The sequence below is a fragment of the Triticum dicoccoides genome, unplaced genomic scaffold, assembly GCF_002162155.2.
Source record: "Triticum dicoccoides isolate Atlit2015 ecotype Zavitan unplaced genomic scaffold, WEW_v2.0 scaffold13330, whole genome shotgun sequence".
Classification (NCBI taxonomy): domain Eukaryota; kingdom Viridiplantae; phylum Streptophyta; class Magnoliopsida; order Poales; family Poaceae; genus Triticum; species Triticum dicoccoides.
In genome coordinates this window covers 1-19,491 of record NW_021194107.1, presented here as the reverse complement: position 1 = coordinate 19,491, position 19,491 = coordinate 1, and the positions used below count along the sequence as shown (strand labels likewise).

The window sequence follows — 19,491 nt, the reverse complement described above, 5'->3', positions numbered from 1 at the left end:
TCTCTCTCTCTCTCTCTCTCTCTCTCTCTCTAAGTAAAAGCTGCAAATTCTTTGCTTCATACAATGATACACATCACATCCATGCATCACCAGATTCTTTGCTTGGTGGGTTTAAAGATACACAGGGGTGTAAAGGTAAAGATAAATCTCGTTGTTGTCTGCCATCCTGTTAGTCGAGCAACTTTTGTACGCCATTAATATTACCTTGAGGAACACACAGTGTGTCTTGGGCACCAACACTGCCTCTAAGCCATAGTTCTAATAGTTTTTATTTTCATATAGTGCTTGTAAAGCAAATGAGGTAAAAAATATATAATTAAAGCAGTTCGAGCTGGTGCAGTGACGTGGACCCACATGTCAGCTGCTGTGTGGAGGCCGCCTCATTCTTTTGCCACGTCAATGCAACCTCACGCAAGTCAGAGCCAAATGTTTGCTGGCCTGAAGTTCTTCCAAGCGCCATACTGAATGTTGGTCAGTCAGTTAACATTTCCTCTTACAACTGAGTTTGGACAGCTACTAGTAGCTTGCAAATGGAATGGAAGGAGGTCACAAGAACTTGAGCGAGTAAGAGCTTGGAAGCAGCTGAACTTCCATTTACAGTCCCTTGCTCTGAGAAGCATAAGCCGCTCCTTTGGAGTGAATACATCTTCTTTAATTCTTAGCAAAAGAGAGAAGCAGAGGAATCAACTTTGCAGTCTGCCCCTGCCCCAGCTACGAAACATTTTGGAGCTCGCGGAGTAGGACAAGGATAGACGACTGGGTGGTAGGCTTGAGTTTTGCGTCGCCCCGCTCTGAGTCGGCGACCCGCCGATCCCGCCAGGGTTGAGGTGGTCGCCGGAGACGGCACGCTGAATTCACGGTCGGGCATGTGTGCGACACAAGATTGGGGAATTGCAAAATTACCAAAGCGGTACCTAGTTTTTTCGTTTTTATTTTACTAGCCAATTGTGCACCCTTTAAAATCCAAAAAATAGAAAACAAATTCAAAAATATATTGATGGAATGATTTTTTATTTATTTTTTTTGCAAAAAAGATCAGATCTATTACAAAGATCGAATTGACTCGTTTGCACTTTCTCAAGCTGCGGTTAGTTTCCGACAAAATAATATTCCTTTGTCGGAGTAATTAATGCAAATGGGGCCAGCCTGATCTTGTCGATGACGCTAAGGACCAGCACCCTGGAGCCGCAGCTCCCCGATGAATCCTTAAATCGTTCTGAAGAACCTGACACCAAATATCGTCATTGCGCGCGCACGGCGAGAAATCTTAACCTCACCGCTCCAAGGAGCTGGCAGGAATCTACGTCGGAGCTCCTTCTAATCCGTCCCAACGGAAGAAGAGTGACTCGAAGAAGGAGCGCGGCCATCCGTCCAAATAACGCCCATGCGAGGATGAAAACCCTATCTATCTACTAGCGGGAGTCGAGACACCACTGGGTGAGCTCTCTCAAAACAAGCGATGTCGCCCATGGGGTGAAGGTTGGTCTGTTTGGTGGATCAAACGGTGAGTGATGAGAAACTAAACAGTTACGACCAAATACCGTATAGCCGTACCTCTGAATAATTTTGTTTGGAAATTTTCTACAGACTGAAAAGCAAATAGCCTTGCCTCTGAATATTACAGTATTCAATCAATCACACACACACAGCACTGCATGAGCAGGCAGGGTGATCATGCGGCACAAGCTCAATGCCCTCTCATTTATTTCTCTCTTGCTCAATGCCCTTATCGCCGCCATTTTTCTCAACCTGTTGCAGAAATCATTTGACCTCACTGAATTCGTTGAAATGTCGCCAAAACACTTGCTGGTGGTTGCTCCTGGAGGTGCTGCAGGCTAGCTACTTGAGCAACTTTTTCTGCCATTTCATTGACACATTGATAACCAAAGGATTCTCTTTCTACTTGTCTGCCATGTATGTATTGGTTGTTAGCATCTTTAGTCTCGCTAAACTTGGAGTTGCTTAAGTCAAATCTGCTACAGCCAAGTCCCGGAATTAATTCAGGCTTTGTTCGGTTACACCCTGCCCTAAGAGGATTGGAGGGGATTTGGGGGGGGATTTGACTTGTAGAGGATTTAATCCACCTCAATCCCTGTCAAAACCCCTCCACAACCCTGTCAACCGAACATGGCCTCACGGAATCTGTTGCGGATATCATCTGAACTCACAGAATTCGTCGAAATGTCACTAAAACAATCACCGTTGGTTGCTTCTGTAGGTGCTGCAGGCTAGCTAGTTGAGCAAAGTTCTCCTGCTATTCCAGTGACAAATTGATAACAAAAGGATTCTACTTCTACTATTTGCCTGCCATGTATGTACTGGTTCTGGTTGTTAACATCTTCAGTCTTGCTAAATTCAGAGTTGCCTAAGCCACATCTGCTACAGCCAATAGGACCTAGAATTAATCAGTTAACCGCATGTGGCTTATTATCTACTCTAATCCAAGCATAAATCTAGTTAGTAGAAACGAACGGTTTCCAGAAACAACTAGTCAAGAAAAATCTGACCCAAGTTAATTTTACAAGCTTATATTCCATCAGCGCAGAACAAAACATAAAGCTGCAGTTTATGTATGACACACACACAAATCACCATTTGTATAGAAGTCGAAGGAATTGCTTAGCATTACAATAATCAGTCCGTAGCTGACAAATCACACTCCACAACACAGAAATGGAGAGCAACAGGATAGCAGCAGCATGAGCAGGCAGGGTGTTCATGCAGCATAGGCTGAATGCCCTCTCTTATTTATTTCTCTCAAAGCTTGTACCATGCATGCGTCATCTATCCAACCAGATGATGCATGCTTACTTTGAAGCCTATATGGCTTTCACCAAGAAAATATGAGCAAAACAAACAAGATCAAGATAAACCAAATCAAATCAGACTGAACTGGAAGACGCACCACCAAACCAATAGCAATGCAGATGCAGATTTCACACAACCACACGGGCCAATCAAGCAGCATCAAGTAAGGCAACAACACACACGGACGCACACTCCAGAGAAAGCTTCGGCTAATTAAGCACCGTAGCACCATAGGGCCGACGTTCCTGTAGCGATCATCGACCATGGATGGATTTGATTACCTACAGTGGTGCAGCAGAACAAACCATCAATGGGATGATACTATGCACGTATAGTATCAGGACAAAAAAAGTAGTACAGAACTACAGATAGAAACAGCAAGTTTAAGTTCGCTAACACACCAAGTTATTGATCAATATATCTCACCTGAGAACGGTGACCCTTAGCAGGTGGGCCTTCTTGTAGTATCGCGAGTGGCTCGGCTCATAGAGCGAAGGGTCGTGCTTTGCCCCCAGCCCTTCCCACTCCAGGTTGTCCCACCAGTCCTTCTCGCAGTCCACCTTGGGCCGGTTGGTGGTGCTGCCGCTGACTGCCGGCAGGCGTCGAAGGCCCCAACAGCCCCGGATTCTGACGGTCTCAAGGTTCGGCGCGGACATCCTGCTCCCACAGATGCTCTGTAGGTGGGAGAGCTGGTACAGGTGGATCCTTCTTAGGTTGGGAAATCTTATAATTTCCTGCTTCTCTTGGCGCTTAGGGTCCAAAGGGAAGACTTCCTTCAGATCACCGCAGCACACGATCTCGAGCGTTTCCAGTCTAGGCAGGGTGTCCATATAGTCAAACAAGGGAAGCACATGTATGAGCCTGGGGCAATAGTCCAGGTGCAATAATACTAGGTCTTTGAAGGATCCTCCAGCTGGTTGGTATGTTGTACTCCAGTTCCAGATGTAGCATGTCATAGGGAGCTGGGATGCCCAGAATGTAGACAGAGATAAAAAGGAGTGCTGGTCACTACTTAGTTGGGGAGTGGCAAAGACCGAGCATAGCTTGGGGCACCTCTCTACTCTGCACCAATTAAGCCACCTCCACATTGCACCTTGTGGGCACGGAACGCAAGTGATGGACGAGCTATCATGCACATACAACAACCGTGCATCATCCCACATCAAAACAGGGGCTAAAGCAACACTAGTACTAAACCTTTCAGTGTTGTGTTGTCGCTGTAACGATCCTCTCTCCATACCCTCTTCATCTTGCATGTGGAAGTACCAGGCTCGAGGACCTGGAGTAGGAATAGGTGGACAAGCCCACATCCAACTGATCACACCTTCGATTGCACTGATAGCTTGCGGGTGCTCCTGAAAGACATCTCTTGCATATAAGTATTGAGAATTCTGCTGCTGGCTCCCGATGCCTTGAGCTACTTCATGACCACCAACAGCAGCTCCACTTGCAGGACACGAGGAATCAATCTCCATGTATACAAGGCTTTTCATCAATGAACGATCTCTTAATGAGTAAAAGAAAAGTTTCCCATCGTTAGATTTCCAAACGGGCAGAAGCGACCACATGAGCCGTGGATCCACTACAGATACGTACCACATAAACTCAAAAGATCCAGTTCGACTGATGCCTTGTGGTGAATCCCCAAAAGCAAGGATAGATGATAATCCTGCAGCAGCACTAGCCTCCTTGGTCTTTTCTTATCAATTATTCTGGCTAGGTGATGCAGATTGGACGGTGCTGACGTGCAACTTCTCCAAATACCATAGCATTCTATCATTCGCTGGCCATAATATTGCACGGAGCTTCTTGCAGCCCAGCAGCATGAGGCGGTTCAGGTATGGAGCTTCCACTTCTCTGAGGTCAATTGTTTTCAATGCTGTGCCTGAGAGGTCCAGCTCCTCCAATCTCCCCAAATTTCCTCTGAGAATTATACTATTTAACTGAGAACAACCCCGGAAGGAGATGCTAGATATCTTGGCTGTAGTTGCATCTTTGTTGATGAAGCTAAATGACTCAAGCAATGGAGGCAGGACATCGTTGATGATGCTAGATGTCGTAAGGCTGTTTGTACTGTACATATTGGGGAAATGTGCTTGATTATTTGTGTCTTCGTTCTCCATAGGGACCGGATCAGCTACTGTTACTCGAAGTACTACAAGGCTTGGTCTACCTCCACACAAATCACGTATGCTCCCATGCTTGACTCCTTCCACATTCAGCTCCCTGAGGTCAACCATCAACCTCTTCATCTTTTCCGACAGTAGCCAGTACCATTCTGTATACCTCAGATCCATCACCCATAGCTTCTGGAAACATGACATGTCTTCATTCTGACTTGGATGCTCGTCATCATCTATGATATTTGTGCAATGGTCCAGATGGAGCAATCTTAGTTGGGCACAATGGACGAAGGGAGGAGATGCAAAACTGAAGGTGCAATGAGACAGATGTAACACACGCAGCTTGCTACTTTGTGAATGTTGGAACATGCCAACTGGCAATATTGATGTTGTATTTCTTGGTGGTTCATCTGCAGAAAGGAAGACTGATGTCACCTGAGTAGGCAGCACATGACTGTTATCCTTTATATGGAGTTGTTTGTGGGTGGTGAAATTCCAGCGGTTAACAAGTAAATCATCTGACACCTGTAGCACCGGAGCTACGGCCTTATTATAGTCGGCTTTACAATCCAAGCTCATGTTTTTCTGAAGAGAATTGCCAATGTCCCATGCTGATGAATTGTCTTGGCCCTGTATAATACCATCGCAGATCCAATAGTTTGGTGCATGTGTCTTCAAGTCCGTAGAAAGCAGGTCCCTGTATATGAGGCACTCCATGACTATCTTGTGGCTCATATCGTCGGCCTGAACAATCCCAGTGCACTTGCCAATATCCAAAGCCACTTCATGCAGTATATCTCTTACTTCAACTTTAGATTCAGGAGAAGCAGATAAGCGAACATTTGTCTGACTCTTCATCTTTACCTTTTCCCCATCTTCTAATCTGAGAATCATCCGAAACCTCCCGTGCCAGGTCCACAAGACCTTGTTACCCAAAAGTGATATTACTGGGACACCACACTCATACAAATCGATGTATCTGCTGCTTCCGTTGTGGAAAACCACCAGAAATCTACTGTTATAGAGTTTTCTGAATATTTCCATCCTGATATCTGCAATCACCTCTCTGGAGCCTTCATCTTTCCCATTGAAGTCGTCGTCCTCGTCATACTGATCGAAGATGGCCATCACGGACTGCGGTAGCTCTAGCTCCTCCGCTACTGCCCTTTGCAGAGACCTCATGTTTTTCCACACGGAGCAGTCCACATGGATAACCTTATCAAACTTGCTCGATCTTGTTGATGATTTCAGGCGTTGGGCTACCAGATTGAGAACTGTGGATGCTCCCAATCCTCTCCAGCCCTTGAAGTAGATAACGTTTCCTTTGCGTGTATCCTCCAAAACATCAACTATCTCTCCTGCTGCGGCATCGATGTGTTTTGCCTGGATCTTAATCTTCTGCAGTGTTCAACAAGAATAACACCAAATGAGGCTCGCCATTTTTAGCTTTATTTCTGCAAGTCTTTCATTTCAAACTACAATGCGCATCATAACTAAAAAAACCCATAAATCAATTAAGACATAACTTATGAACACAAATAAAAGCAAGGATCAAGTGGTGCATATAAAATCATGCAAGTGAGTGATAACTGCATAATCACTGATCAAGTTGTAAAAAATTAAGTGCCAAAGACCACACCGAATATGCTATAGATTTTTCAAACTTCAAATGCTAGCAGAAGCAAGTGTAAATAAATAGGAGAAAAAGTTCTCGCCATGATGGCCTTTAATTGTTGGGCATACCACTACTGAAGATCCGATTGGAGCTCACAGCTCACTAACTAAAGAAATTAAGAAAGTAGGACACAACTCTGCAGCATTAATCACTGAAGATAAAGGTGAGTGTTACATTACCTCTGGAGGCATGATGAATCAAACCAATCTACTATTTTGGCTAGGATCTAGTTCGCACTTAGCAACAAGGCCAGCAGCTTCATGTCAAACGATGTGCGGCAGCAAATTCCTTCCTTTCCTACACATTTGAACAAGTTAACATCATTTCTCGTTAAAGAATTGGTGACTCGTACAGATTTGGCGAAGGAATTAAGTAATCTGTAGATATGTGTACAAAATGATTTGGGTCGGTACCTTGATTAATTCCGGCGCTGGCAGAAGCCTAGATAAATCGATGAGGTGGACAAGGAAACTGGAAGTTGCATGGAGACATGTGCCTTGCGTAGAAGGAATATGGATGTAGCTTCGCTAGCTAGCAAGTATAGGAAACGGGACGAGACTTGCCTGCCCCCCGGCGTGTGCCCATCCGTACTCCCGCATACGTGGCTTGTTTTGATTGGAACAAAATAAGGCCCGGTCCCACCCCCTTAAAATCAGGGGGGATGATTAGATAGAAAAAGAAAAGGAAAAAAGACAGCCGTAGGATGAAGTGGCAGCACGGATGGGAGCATGGGAAGGAAGCAGGCAAGCCGGATCCAAGGAAACGGGGCATGCATACACATATGTGGTGGCATTCCTTGCGTCTGCTTTGAGCGCTTTTTCTTTGTGCTTTGTCTCTCTAAATAAAAGCTGTGAATTCCTTGCTTCCCACACACCGCATCCATCATTATATTCTTTGCTTGCTGTGTTTAAATATACACAGGGAAATAGTAAAGCTAAAGATAAAAATGGACTGCTACTTTGTTGCCTGTCATCCCGTCAGTAGACCAAGTTATGCATCACGCTATATCTCGTCCGTCTTGAGTAACAGAGAATGACGCTTTGGCAACCCAGACTACCTCTGAAACATAACTCTAATTAACTAATTTCTATGTGCATATACTTGTACGCCATTATCATATAGCCAAAAATTGCATTTTGGACCACATACTTTTATCATATAACCATGTTCTAGGGAGGTACCCTTAAATATACATTTTAGGAGATCTTTAATTGGGGAGCGTTGGAACTCCTGGTTACACTTGGTACGGAGGTTGATGGAGATTCAACTATCCGACCAACCTGATTCCTTTCACTAGAAATTAACCAGAAGTGGAGTGATTATGGTCAAATATATGTATATGGATCTAATTAATTCTGGCTCAATCCCAAGATCAATACATATTTGGAAAATTAAGGCTCCCTTGCGTATCGAAAGTTTCATGTGGTTTGTCCACAAGCAAGTGATCCTCACCAAAGCTAATTTACTAAAGCAATGTTGGGTAGGAAGTGCACGATGTTGTTTTTGTGATCATAACGAAAGAGTACAATACCTATTCATAGATTGACCTCTCGCGAAATTACTTTGACGAACTATTCATATAGCCTTTAACATTATTCCTCCAGTTAGCATTGAAGCGTTATTTGAGACGTGACTAGCTGGAGTAGATCATATTACTGCGTCTCGTACTTGGATTGGAATATTTGCGCTTGTTTGGGCTAGCTATATGGAACTGCAGGAATGATATGATCTTTAACAGACAATATATTTTAACTTTCTTGCAGGTCATCTTCTGAGCTACGACATGGATCCATACGTGGTCCTTATTCACTCCTACGGACCCCAGAAGCCTTTGGTTACTGGGTGCAACTAGTACGAGATGGTAGCATGGGCTATATTCAACCGGTTTGGATGGCGGTGTCATAATAGGATAGGCCACTATTGGAATTTGCTTGTATGCCGGGTGCAAGTATTTGCCGAGAGCCAAATCTCGGGCACTCGGCAACCTTACGTATGCCGAGAGCTGCACTCGGCAACAATGGGTTCAGACCAACTAGCCCATGTTGCCGTGAGAGGCTCCCGACGAAGCGGCTACACCCGGCAAACACTACATACGCCGAGAGCTACACACGGCAAAGACTAGCAACGTGGCATGCTCGTTCGCACCTGACGGTGCCGTCAGTTTCTTTAGACTTTACCAAGAGCCGAATATCGACGCTCGGTAAAGACTTTTCATGACTTCTATTTTCCTTTTTATTTAGGTGTGGTTTTTGGCCTCTATTTTTGTGTCTAATATTTAATATCTTTTAATGAATAAAGTGTCAAAATACCATGACTTTTGATGACTTATGTTTTGGGTTAGATTTTTTCCGAATCTCAACTTCTAGTTAATTAAGCACTATTCTCTCCATTCCTTTATGTAAGGTATATTATTTATGCCACAGTGACCAAGGCAAGTAAATCAATTAGGCCAGATAGAAAGAGATACTTGCAACATGGAGAAATATTATTACCGAGCACGGCTACAAACGTAGAGACGACCCCTAGAGCAAGGGTTAGGACCTGTGCCGAGAGGGTTATCGGTAGATGCAGCTATTACCGAGAGTCGTCACATGGATAAGTGGGTATTCACTCGATGCCAGTCAATGCGATAAACCGCCGGGGTCACCGGAAGGGCACACAGTCGGGAAGCCGCCCGAGGGGGGTCCGGCAACTGGACCTACATGCGTGTGGCCCAGGCATTTGTACGAAAGGGTGGTGTGGTGTATGAATACTCTATGCACATCCTTGACGTGGTAGACACCTACCCCCTCTCAGTGTCGGTCAGCGCCGTAGACCGTCCGAGGCCACCTCGTGGCCGCTCGGCCGGAACACCCCCTCTCGGTCGAATGTAACAATAATAGAAGGTGATTAGTCAGGCATGTAAAAATGATGAAAATAACAACAAACAGAATAACAAACATTTACCGGCTATGGAAGGAGAAGTATCCTTTACCTAGTTTACGACCTTTACCGAGAGTAGCACTCGGCAAAGCAAACTATACCGAGAGCAACGCTCGGTAAAGCTAAGTATTACCGAGGGTCGATACTTGGCTCTCGTTAAATACTATGTCAACTTTCTTTTTTTAATGTTTGTTTTTTGGCTCTCTCCTTTTGTGTATAATATTTCATGTGATTTAATAACTAAAATATCACTTACCACTACCCCCTCAGTGCCGGTCAACGCCATCGATCGTCGGGGCACCGGATGACCTCTCGTCCAGGAAGCCGCACGAGGGGGGTTCCAGCAGCCGCCCCAACATCCGTGTGGCCTAGCAATACGTAAAAAAGGGTGGTCTGGTGTTTGAGTAACCAGTGCACAACACTGACGTGGCATATGCCTCACGTACCGGACAGACGGGCGGGAACGTCGATCACTGGATGCGTGTTGTCCCCTAGATCGGGCCGACGGTGGGCGATCATGTGAGGGGATGTGTCGTGGAATCGTCACGGCAGATGTCCTCGTGAAAAGGACTTAGTCGTAAGGCCAGTGCATCTATGTAGTAGCTTGAGAGGGGTTGATCGGAATCGAGAGACGCGACACAAGACAAGGGTTTAGACAGCTTCGGGCCTCGGGAAACATCATCCGGTAATAACCCTACATGTTGTTTGTGGCTAGGTCTCATTATGATCATGAGAGAGTCGTCGCAGTAAGCCGGCTCTCCCTTTGTGTCTAGCCCTAGATATTGTTTCTTGTCCTCCTCCCTCTTTGGGGAGCCCTGCCCCTCCTTAGATATGTTGGAGGGGCGGTTTACATGACTAGTCCTAGTTGGATTAGGATTACTCTATTACAAGTGAAGTCCTAGTCTTGCTTCCTTTGTAGGAGAATATTCCTTGTGCTTTCCTCATAAACCGGCCCACCATAACATGAACAGGCCTTCTGGGCCACCGGGTTTTGTCGTTCCTCTGACCCACACGCCGGGTCACCCATGAGACTCCAGGCTCGGGTGGGTCACTTAGTGAGTCGTCCTGTCTGGCCGGGTTATAATTCCGGCCGGGTTACACCACGGAGTATATCCCCGACATTAGCCCCCGGTTTAATTTGGATTTATCCATGTTAAACTGATCTGCAACATAAACACAAGAACAAACTTGGCGGCTTGTGCTCCGGGTTAAAGATTCTTATAAACCGGCACTTGATAATCCTTAAATTCTTGTCATTTCTTCCTTCTAAAAAATCAGAGTCAATAGACCAGCTTCATAATCAATTTGCTTGTAGAAGATATTTTCTAAATAAAGAATCCATTTGAATCGGCCTTCAATGCTCTGAGCTCACAAAAATATTGGTCTTCAAATATTCAACTGATATTCAGCCGGTTTGAAAATGTAGAACTTGCCGATCTATGATTTCCAAAATCGCAGGGTTATAAAAACTGATAATTTCGGGTCATGATTGTTTCCAACGCCGGTTCATGATTGTTTGCCAATGCCGTTTCATGATTGTTGCCAATGCCGGTTCATGATTGTTGTAGACACCGGGTTATAATGATTGGTGATGCCGGGTCATATTGAAAATCGGAAGATATTTCTCCCTTATATCCATACTAGTAAGCTTGCACGTGCAACGCACGTCTCCGCTAATGCTCTTTTCAAAGATTCATCCACTCCCAATCAAATATACCTTGTGTGCATGTCTCATACCCACGTATACTTATGTTGTTGATGGTAGTATAACATGACATACATAAAAAACAGCCAACGCCGCCGGAGACAACTACCCTACTATCTACACGCTTCAAGCACAGATCTGAGGTCCCCCCACTCCCCTGTCGCTGAAGTAGCGGCCAGAGAGGGAGGGAACCGTCGATCCAGCCGTCGGCGGAGCGAGGGATCGAGGGGAACCTCCTTTTCGCCTCTCCTGTCACTATAGCACGGGGGAGGGTCAGTCCCAACCAAGAAAGCTCCAGGTGCTCGCCTCTTTGACGAATACCGTTGAGTTTCTTTCTTTGTATTGCTATGTTATATTAGGTTTATGAAAGTCAAACTTCAGCTCAAAAAAGTCAAACTTTGATCAAACTCATAGAAATAAACTAACATCCAACAATACCCTAGATATTGTGCCATCCTTGTAATTCCCAAAACAGACAAACGCCCGCTTCTCCTCTCGCATGCCATCTGTTAGCCACAAATGCTCATGTGTGAGAGAGATGCTGGAGGCACAGCGCCAATGCTCACGCCTCTCCCTCTGCACCTTCTATGCCATTGAATTTCAAAGCCATCCACAAGATCACCTAGGCGCCTCACCACCAACCAAGTCTCCAGGAGCTTGTTGATGTCGTCTCTGAGCTAGTGCCACTTTGGGCCACCGAAATCAGTCGAGGTAAGCTTGCGGTAGGCCTAGTCCGAGAGAACAAGCAAGGGTTTGTAGTACTCATCTTTACAGAAGCTCGGAAATGCCTGAACAGTATCATAAACAAAATCATGCATGGCAATAAAATTGTCCCGGTGACAAAAAATGCCAATGTAAATAAGTGAACGAATGTGTTCATCATTAGTTGTTGGTGTCACATTTTCCTGTAAAGATAATAAATATGTAAGAATGTGAGCACATGGTTGTCAGTGCCCAAAAAATATATTTTATGTGTGAAGAAACGACACCCACAGGGCGTCTCCTATAGTTGTGATCAAATTAACTTGAGGATCTTGCAGCATCTTCAAAATGACCCCTTGCGTTCACCCTCCCGGCATGATTGAAGTAGCCCTCAAAGAGTCTATGGAGGGATGGCTTCCCGAACATCAGCTCGTATGCAGGCACCAGCATCCTAGTATTAAGCACAAACATAATATAAGTTGGACGTTTGGAGTTATTTTTTATGGGGCGTTCAGAGTTAGTTAATTAGGAAATCGGATGCCCACTTTTTAGATCAAAATGCCACTATCAATGTTTATCAGAGTCAGTCACTTTTGACAGGACATTCAGAGTCCGTTTTTTAGATCCTTTTACAGCCCAAGCTAATTTTTTAGACGCCATGAGTTTAATCCTTAATCTCTTGCATCGGCCAAGGGTTCAAATTGTAAGTTTCAGCTGTATCTGTAGGAAAGAACTGCAATCAAAAGGGCAGTGATGGATGAACAGGGAAAATAGAGCTCTTATATTAGGCAGAAATATAAACCAAAATTTGATGAACATTTTGCAAATCTTCTAGAACATGACATTTTTTTTCATAAACTACAAAATAGGAAAACTCTGACCAAGTTAGCACACAAATTACAACAAAGTAAACAAGATATATATTATCTTCTCACAGCTATGCTGCCTTTGTTTTTCTTGCAAGACCGAGCTTTGTGAATTAACATTAAGGTTTCATAGGTCCATAAGAAATAGATTATCTGAATTAGAAATGCTAAAATATATAGCTCTTTTACCTAGTCAGGCAGCCATATAAATCCATCGTACAATGCTGCATGAAACTTCAAAAAATCATAATTAGTACACAATTCCAGGAGCAGATGGGTAAAGAACAATACAGAATCTTGCAAATGAAATCAATGCCTACATCGGTAAAGTTCTACAATACACACCTGCAGATCCTCCCCCACTCCTTTCCTCATCCAGCAATGATTCATATACCACAACCCTCTAAAATTTCAGAGACCTCTTTTGAACGATAAACTCATGTTTCCTCGGTGCCGTTGTTGCTTCCATTCAACATGACAACATAGAGTGCAGCACGCGGTTCCTTGAAACATCATATAAATTCTATCAAATGCAATATTTCTATGCACTTTATTTGTTTTTGTTCTGCAAGATTGGACTGAACTGATGAACTAAAAAGAAATTTTGGTATATGACACCACAATAAGCACTGGCAGCTCCCAATACAATAACCCACTTGATAAAGAGGCAAAATTAGCTAACAATGCTTCTCTTCATTGGAGGTAAACCCGGTTCCTCCTCTACCACAACAGGATTATGCTTAATTAAGTGCCCACAGCCACACTTTATAACCCCCACCGATTAGAAGGACACTGCACACAGACACAGAGACATTCCCCTTGTTGGTAGGTTTATAGCTAGTGTCTTAACTCTTAAGTGCCTTTCGAACCTAAAATAAATTGTGTACTTGCATACATTTCACTTGTGTTGTTCAACAAAAGGCTAGTAGATGGATTACCGAATTAAGGCGCAAGCAACAACAAGGGTGATTCAGCAACCTACGAACCATAATATGTGGGGAAGTCGGCAATCTACAAATCAAAGCAACGTGAGATCATCGTGGTCAGTTCATCATTCTATGAATCAAAAAGGTGAGAGCTCATGCAAGTAGCTAAGAAGAACAGCACAAACGTTTCCTTCTTCAGCTTCTCCTCATGCTCATCGTCCTCTGCGGCATAGTCATCGTACATATGTATGGATGTTCTGAGCATCTCTGAAGATACCCAACAAAAATAGTTAACGCACATGCATGCATACGACATTACCAGATTCACGACCTTTGAACACAGTCATAGCCTAGATCAATCAAATTGTCGTAGTGAAACTTGAACGACATGTTACCTCATCGATCTTGTATGTCTCCAGGGTCACCAGTACATCACCATACGATCTCAACCCCGTGGCGGTGTTGCGGGGCGGGCGGCTCCGGCTCCAGCGGCTCCCGTGGCGAGAGGCTCCATATATATGAAATATGAATTGAAGAGCATAAAATGGAAAATCTCATTTAAGTCGATTATAAATCCTATAACAACTTTTAGTGAATTCTCTAAACACTAATTAAAGGTCAATTCCTTTTTTTGCGAGTAAAAGGAATTCCATTTTATCAAAAATATGAAAATTTGCTAAGCTGGATACCATATAGATATATTGTAGGACAAACTTTGATGCTCGTAAAATCGTTTATCACCAACCATAGTGACCCTGAAATATGGGGTTCAGAGCCGTTCAGCCCTACAGCAATGATGTAAACATTTGGAAATATAATTGTCATTTATTTAAAAAATAAAATAGAGTACCATTTCTTCTTTATGTAGTGGACACACATAGTAGTTCAAAGTTCATACTTCAGAACCTTCAAACTTGACTAATATAATGTAACTGGAAATCGACAAGCTTATCATCAAACAACTACCGATTGGCAGGATAACATTCAGAGAAACATATACTGAATTAATCTCATAGAAATTCAGAGAAGCATGTCCTAAATTAAGCCTCACGACAAAGGATGCCGCTTGGTGGCTAAGGCCTCAAAGTGGCGGCGACAGCGGCGAGTGAATTATGATTATGAGTAGAATAAATCAACATAAACCATATGGTAGGAACTTACGAAGCAAATGAGTAATGTGATAGAATGAATGTGGAAATCCTGTAGTAACAAGTTCACCCAATGCACCGTTTATCTGTTTCAAGAAGAAAATGGTAAAATAATTACAACTGAATGGAAGAGAAAATGCATGGATATAAAGGAAGCCCATTAAAGGTCCAGATAACAAAATTGATATATTTATTTTGCATGCTTTCCAGAGAGAAAATACTTAACTGAAATCTGAATGTTTGAACCAAGCATAGTTAACAACATGGTGATGGTTATGTAATAATCAATTGCATATGGTGGAGGTTATGTAATAACCAAGCACAGTTAACATGGAAGTCTCGAATACCTCGACTATCAGGACCATCTCTTCCGGAATCATCCGGCGACATGGTTCTTGGTATTAGTTCAACTTTCCGAATCCTTGGCACCAACTGCACAGTGGCAAATCAGTCTAAGAAGAGATTGGGGAACTCTGTAACTGGTTACACTGCATGTCAGTGCCAAATAGCACTAAACTATTGATTTGGTAAAACTTCATTGTTGCACAATAGTTGCTTAGATGTCAGAACCAAATTAGAATGCCCCATTACTGACAAACAGTATAGTAGAAATGAAAGCGTCACAACATCTGGTATTGTAATTGGAGAGAGTTATTACATGTTATCTCGTGATTCACCTTCCCTTTGGTCCCGGTGACATGGATGACCATCATCCACGCGATGGCCTCCTCCAGCTCGAGAATCTAACCAAATCCACCCGCATCAGACAACACATTCCCCATCGCGATTCAGGCGGAGCATGAGGAGGAGGGGACGAACCTGGAGGTAGCAGTCCATGAGGTCCCACTGGTTGCCTAGGTTGCCGGTGTGTGTCCGCACCTTTTCTGCGTGAGAGAGGAGAGCTGCCCAGAACCTCATCGTACTCCCCCTCCGTCGCGGCACCTGTAGCCCAATCCCAAACCCGCCGGACGCATCAACCATCAGTACGGTACCCAACCCAATAGGAACCTCTAGGGTCGCGCTGCTCTCACTTGCGTGCGCGGCGGCGGTTGAGGACTCCAAGCTGAGCGGCTCGGGAGGCTCATGCGGCGGCTCCCCCGCGGGGAAGGGGTCTCCCGCGGCTAAGGTGCGGCGGCTCCAGCGGCGACCTGCGGCGGAAGGTGGAACGTGCAGCTCCGGTGACAACTCGGGCGTCGGAGGGTGCGACGGGCAGCGCCAGCGGCGGCTCCCGCGGTGACCCACAGAGGAGGGCGCGACGGGCGGCTCCGGCGGCAGCTCCCGCGGCGAAGGGCGCGACGACGGACGGGAGGGTGCGAGACGAATGGCGAGTGAGGAGGATCGATGGATTAGCGATCGATACTGGTGTGCGGGTGTGTGGGAGGCTACGTGGGCGAGAGGTCGTGCGGGGGAATCGTGCGGGTGTGCGGTTTTTTTCCGAACGACAGGGCAGGGTTAGCGATCGATGGATTGTCAGTGGCTTAATGCGTGTGTGGTTGGCAGCGTTAAACACCGAAGGATTAAGGGTCATTAGATCTTGATGATGGATGGGCCTGATTGTTTGGATCTGCCCCTCTCTTCCTTTTATAGTGGTAGTAGATTACCTGTAGCCCCCAAGTCTTGAACAGAACAAAGTGATGATTTGAGACTTGTTTCCATATAATTACTGCCACTTTGAAGAAATCCATGTTGTTCATCTCAGTCACTAGCAAAAAACTGAATACTCCATATATGTAGCCCCCAAGTGCCGGGTTGTCATGCCTGCAACAACCTGGGACTTGAAACTGCCTTATGCTCATAAAAACTTCAACCAGTGTAGCCCCCAAGGGCCAGGTCATTTATGCAATAATGAGCAGGGACTTGAATTGTTGACAGGAGCAATTGGTAGCCCCCAAGGGCCGGCTCATTATAATGTGATGAGTCGGGTCTTCAATAAGATGAGCAAAAAATGACTTTGCATTAGCCCCCAAGTGTCATGGTGCATGCTTGCAGCGACATGAGACTTGTGTATTTGATGTAATCTTAAGTTGAATAATGTAGCCCCCAAGTGCCGGGTTGTAAGCTTGCAGCGACTCAGGACTATTCCTTCAATTGTAGAATAAATCATATCCATTGATAATATGATAGCCATTGCGCTAAAGCGACTTTGAAAACCTTGATCATAATACTGGTTATTGATAACCATAATAAAATCCAGCCATGTTGGCTATTTGAAGATTTGAATAAAATAATCCAATGATTGACGAGCGCATGATTCCAATGGTGCAATCCAAATATATACTGGCGACTTATAGTCAAAAAGCCAGGCCGGGTTAATAAACACCAGTGATTTATGATTATGCCTTATTCAACCTGCTTTTGCACACAACAAGTTTAAAGTGTCCTGGCGGTTTACCGCCGGACGGGTCATATTGCCCAACATATAACCCGGGTATATAACCAAGGCTGCACTTAAGAATAATCAAATATGAAATATATCATACCTGTGACATTGAATCACATCGTTGGTTTACCAACTTTTTGGAGTAAGGGTGATAACCCAAATCTTGAGTACTGATAACTCCTCCCATATTTTGCCGGTTTATAATAAAATCGTAACGGGTTGTAATAAACACCGGTTTATCCATATATAATACCGGTGACTTGTAGTCGAAACCAGACCGGGTCAATAAACACACTACAAGAAATATGTCAACTTGTGACCTTCTGTCAGTGACCCTGGAAGAATTGGTCATAGATCTATGACCATTTCAGACCAATTGGTCAAAAGCTGTTCGGGGGGCTCCAAACCCTAAACCATTGCGACCATTTTGGTCAGAAAGGTCGTAATTTCCTTACACGAAATGGTCATAAAGCAAACAGCGCTAGTCCGCTGCCTTATTTCTAGTTGTTAACGACCAATATAGATGGTCATAGCCTTGTAAATTGTGGTGGGTTGCGATGACTAGGCGCCATCTCATCAGTTTTGCCTATGTGTCATGTCCATGTGGCAGTTTTTGCCCTAGGTTGTGAAGCAACCTATATTTCTGCAATTCCCAAAATTCCCAAACAAATCTCATAAATTCTTTGGGTCATATCTTCGTCAAATATGTAAAAACCTTCCTTTCCTAGTTCAAAAATAATTCAAAAATATTCATTTTCCTATTCTGTTGAGAACAACAGTTTGTGAAGGAAGTACCACTTTGGCATGTCCAAATAGTATCCATTTTCTACAGTGCTTTCCTGTGCCCAAATAACCATCCTCCACCAAATGCCGGCTCAATCCATTCATTATTTTGAGCCGAGCTTCAACATTCGTATTTATGTCCAGTGTGGTGGTTTGCAAAGCAAGTACCACCTAGGCTCCTCCTTTTGAGCTGAAAATTTGTGAAGACGGTCTTCTTAGTAACTGATCATCCTCAGCCAAAACTCACGGTCATTAGCCATGTACATTTCCCGTACCGCTAATCAAACACTTGGCTGCTTATTCATGTTTAAGCATCGATCGGTCTCCTCGTGAGAATCTTATGTTGTGATTTTCTTCCTAGCACCTACCTAGGGAGTTCCCAAACCACTAGACATGCCTAGGCCGTCCAGAACACATGGCAACGCCACGGTCACGCGGTGACCACGCGGCGGGCATGCGAGCTTACGCGCTCTAGAGTTGGGGCCCTCGGCCACCGTCGAAACCTCGATGTCTCTCCATCAAACCATGTATTTCTGATTAAATAGGTACTTATGTAACTAGAAATGATTTTTGGAAAAAATAAATAGCAAACTATGAGGCAGCTGCAGTTCAAATTTGACCCGCTTCTAGCTGAATCGGCGGAAATTTGTCTTTTTCACGTTAGGTGGATCAAAACTTTTTACACCCAACCATTTGGTCAATTGTGCATTAAATATGTCCTAGTATTTTAGAAAAATGATTTGGTCCAATTTTGCAAGAATTATTTGGTAGTTCCTTCACAAAAAAACCTCCTTTCGGGCACTCGAAAAATGAAAAATGGTTTTTTCGTCCAAAGAAAATGAAAACTTCCTTTGGCAACATTGTTTGCCATTCCAATATGCACCCTCGTGCACAATATGAGATCATTTGAACAAACTATGCCACGAATGTGGCTATAAGTTTGATCATTTGCCTTGAAGGCCATGAATCTTGAGAGATGATAGCTCTTTTTTAAAATAATTGCCGTATTACAAGTTTGTTATTTTTCCTGGGAACTTGGCCACATATAATGACACAATGTGAAGGTTTCCCAATTTTTTGATTTTTTTTGAATTTTTTATGCCCGTTTCAAAATGCGGTCAAAACGGCGGGAATGACCGTTCCTAGCTAGTTGTTGAATCTTGGATTTTTTTGGTGTTTCTATGATTAAATAGATACTTATGTACCTAGAAATGATTTTTGTAAAAAATAAATAGCAAACTATGAGGCAACTGCAGTTCAAATTTGACCCGCTTCCAACTGAATCGGCGGAAATTTGTCTTTTTCACGAGAGGTGGATCAAAACTTTTTACACCCAACCATTTGGTCAATTGTGCATAAAATATGTGCTAGTATTTTATAAAAATGATTTGGTCCAATTTTGCAACAATTATTTGGTAGTTCCTTCACAAAAAAACCTCCTTTCGGGCACTCG

The 19,491-nt window shown here is 44.0% G+C and overlaps 1 protein-coding gene and 1 long non-coding RNA gene across 2 annotated transcripts; both read right to left on the bottom strand.

Annotated features, from left to right (window-relative positions):
* Positions 1 to 3,230: 3,230 nt before the first annotated feature.
* Positions 3,231 to 9,814, bottom strand: LOC119343574. Its single transcript, XM_037614468.1, is given in 2 exon segments — positions 3,231 to 6,329; positions 9,785 to 9,814. Coding segments are annotated over 2 exon segments (3,129 nt in total).
* Positions 9,815 to 12,334: 2,520 nt separating this feature from the next.
* On the bottom strand, positions 12,335 to 14,148 carry LOC119343573. The gene is made up of 4 exons (XR_005166154.1): positions 14,123 to 14,148; positions 13,147 to 13,304; positions 12,991 to 13,035; positions 12,335 to 12,386 (listed from the first exon to the last, which is right to left on the bottom strand). It is a non-coding gene; the product is annotated as an uncharacterized LOC119343573 (long non-coding RNA).
* Between the last annotated feature and the right edge of the window lie 5,343 nt (positions 14,149 to 19,491).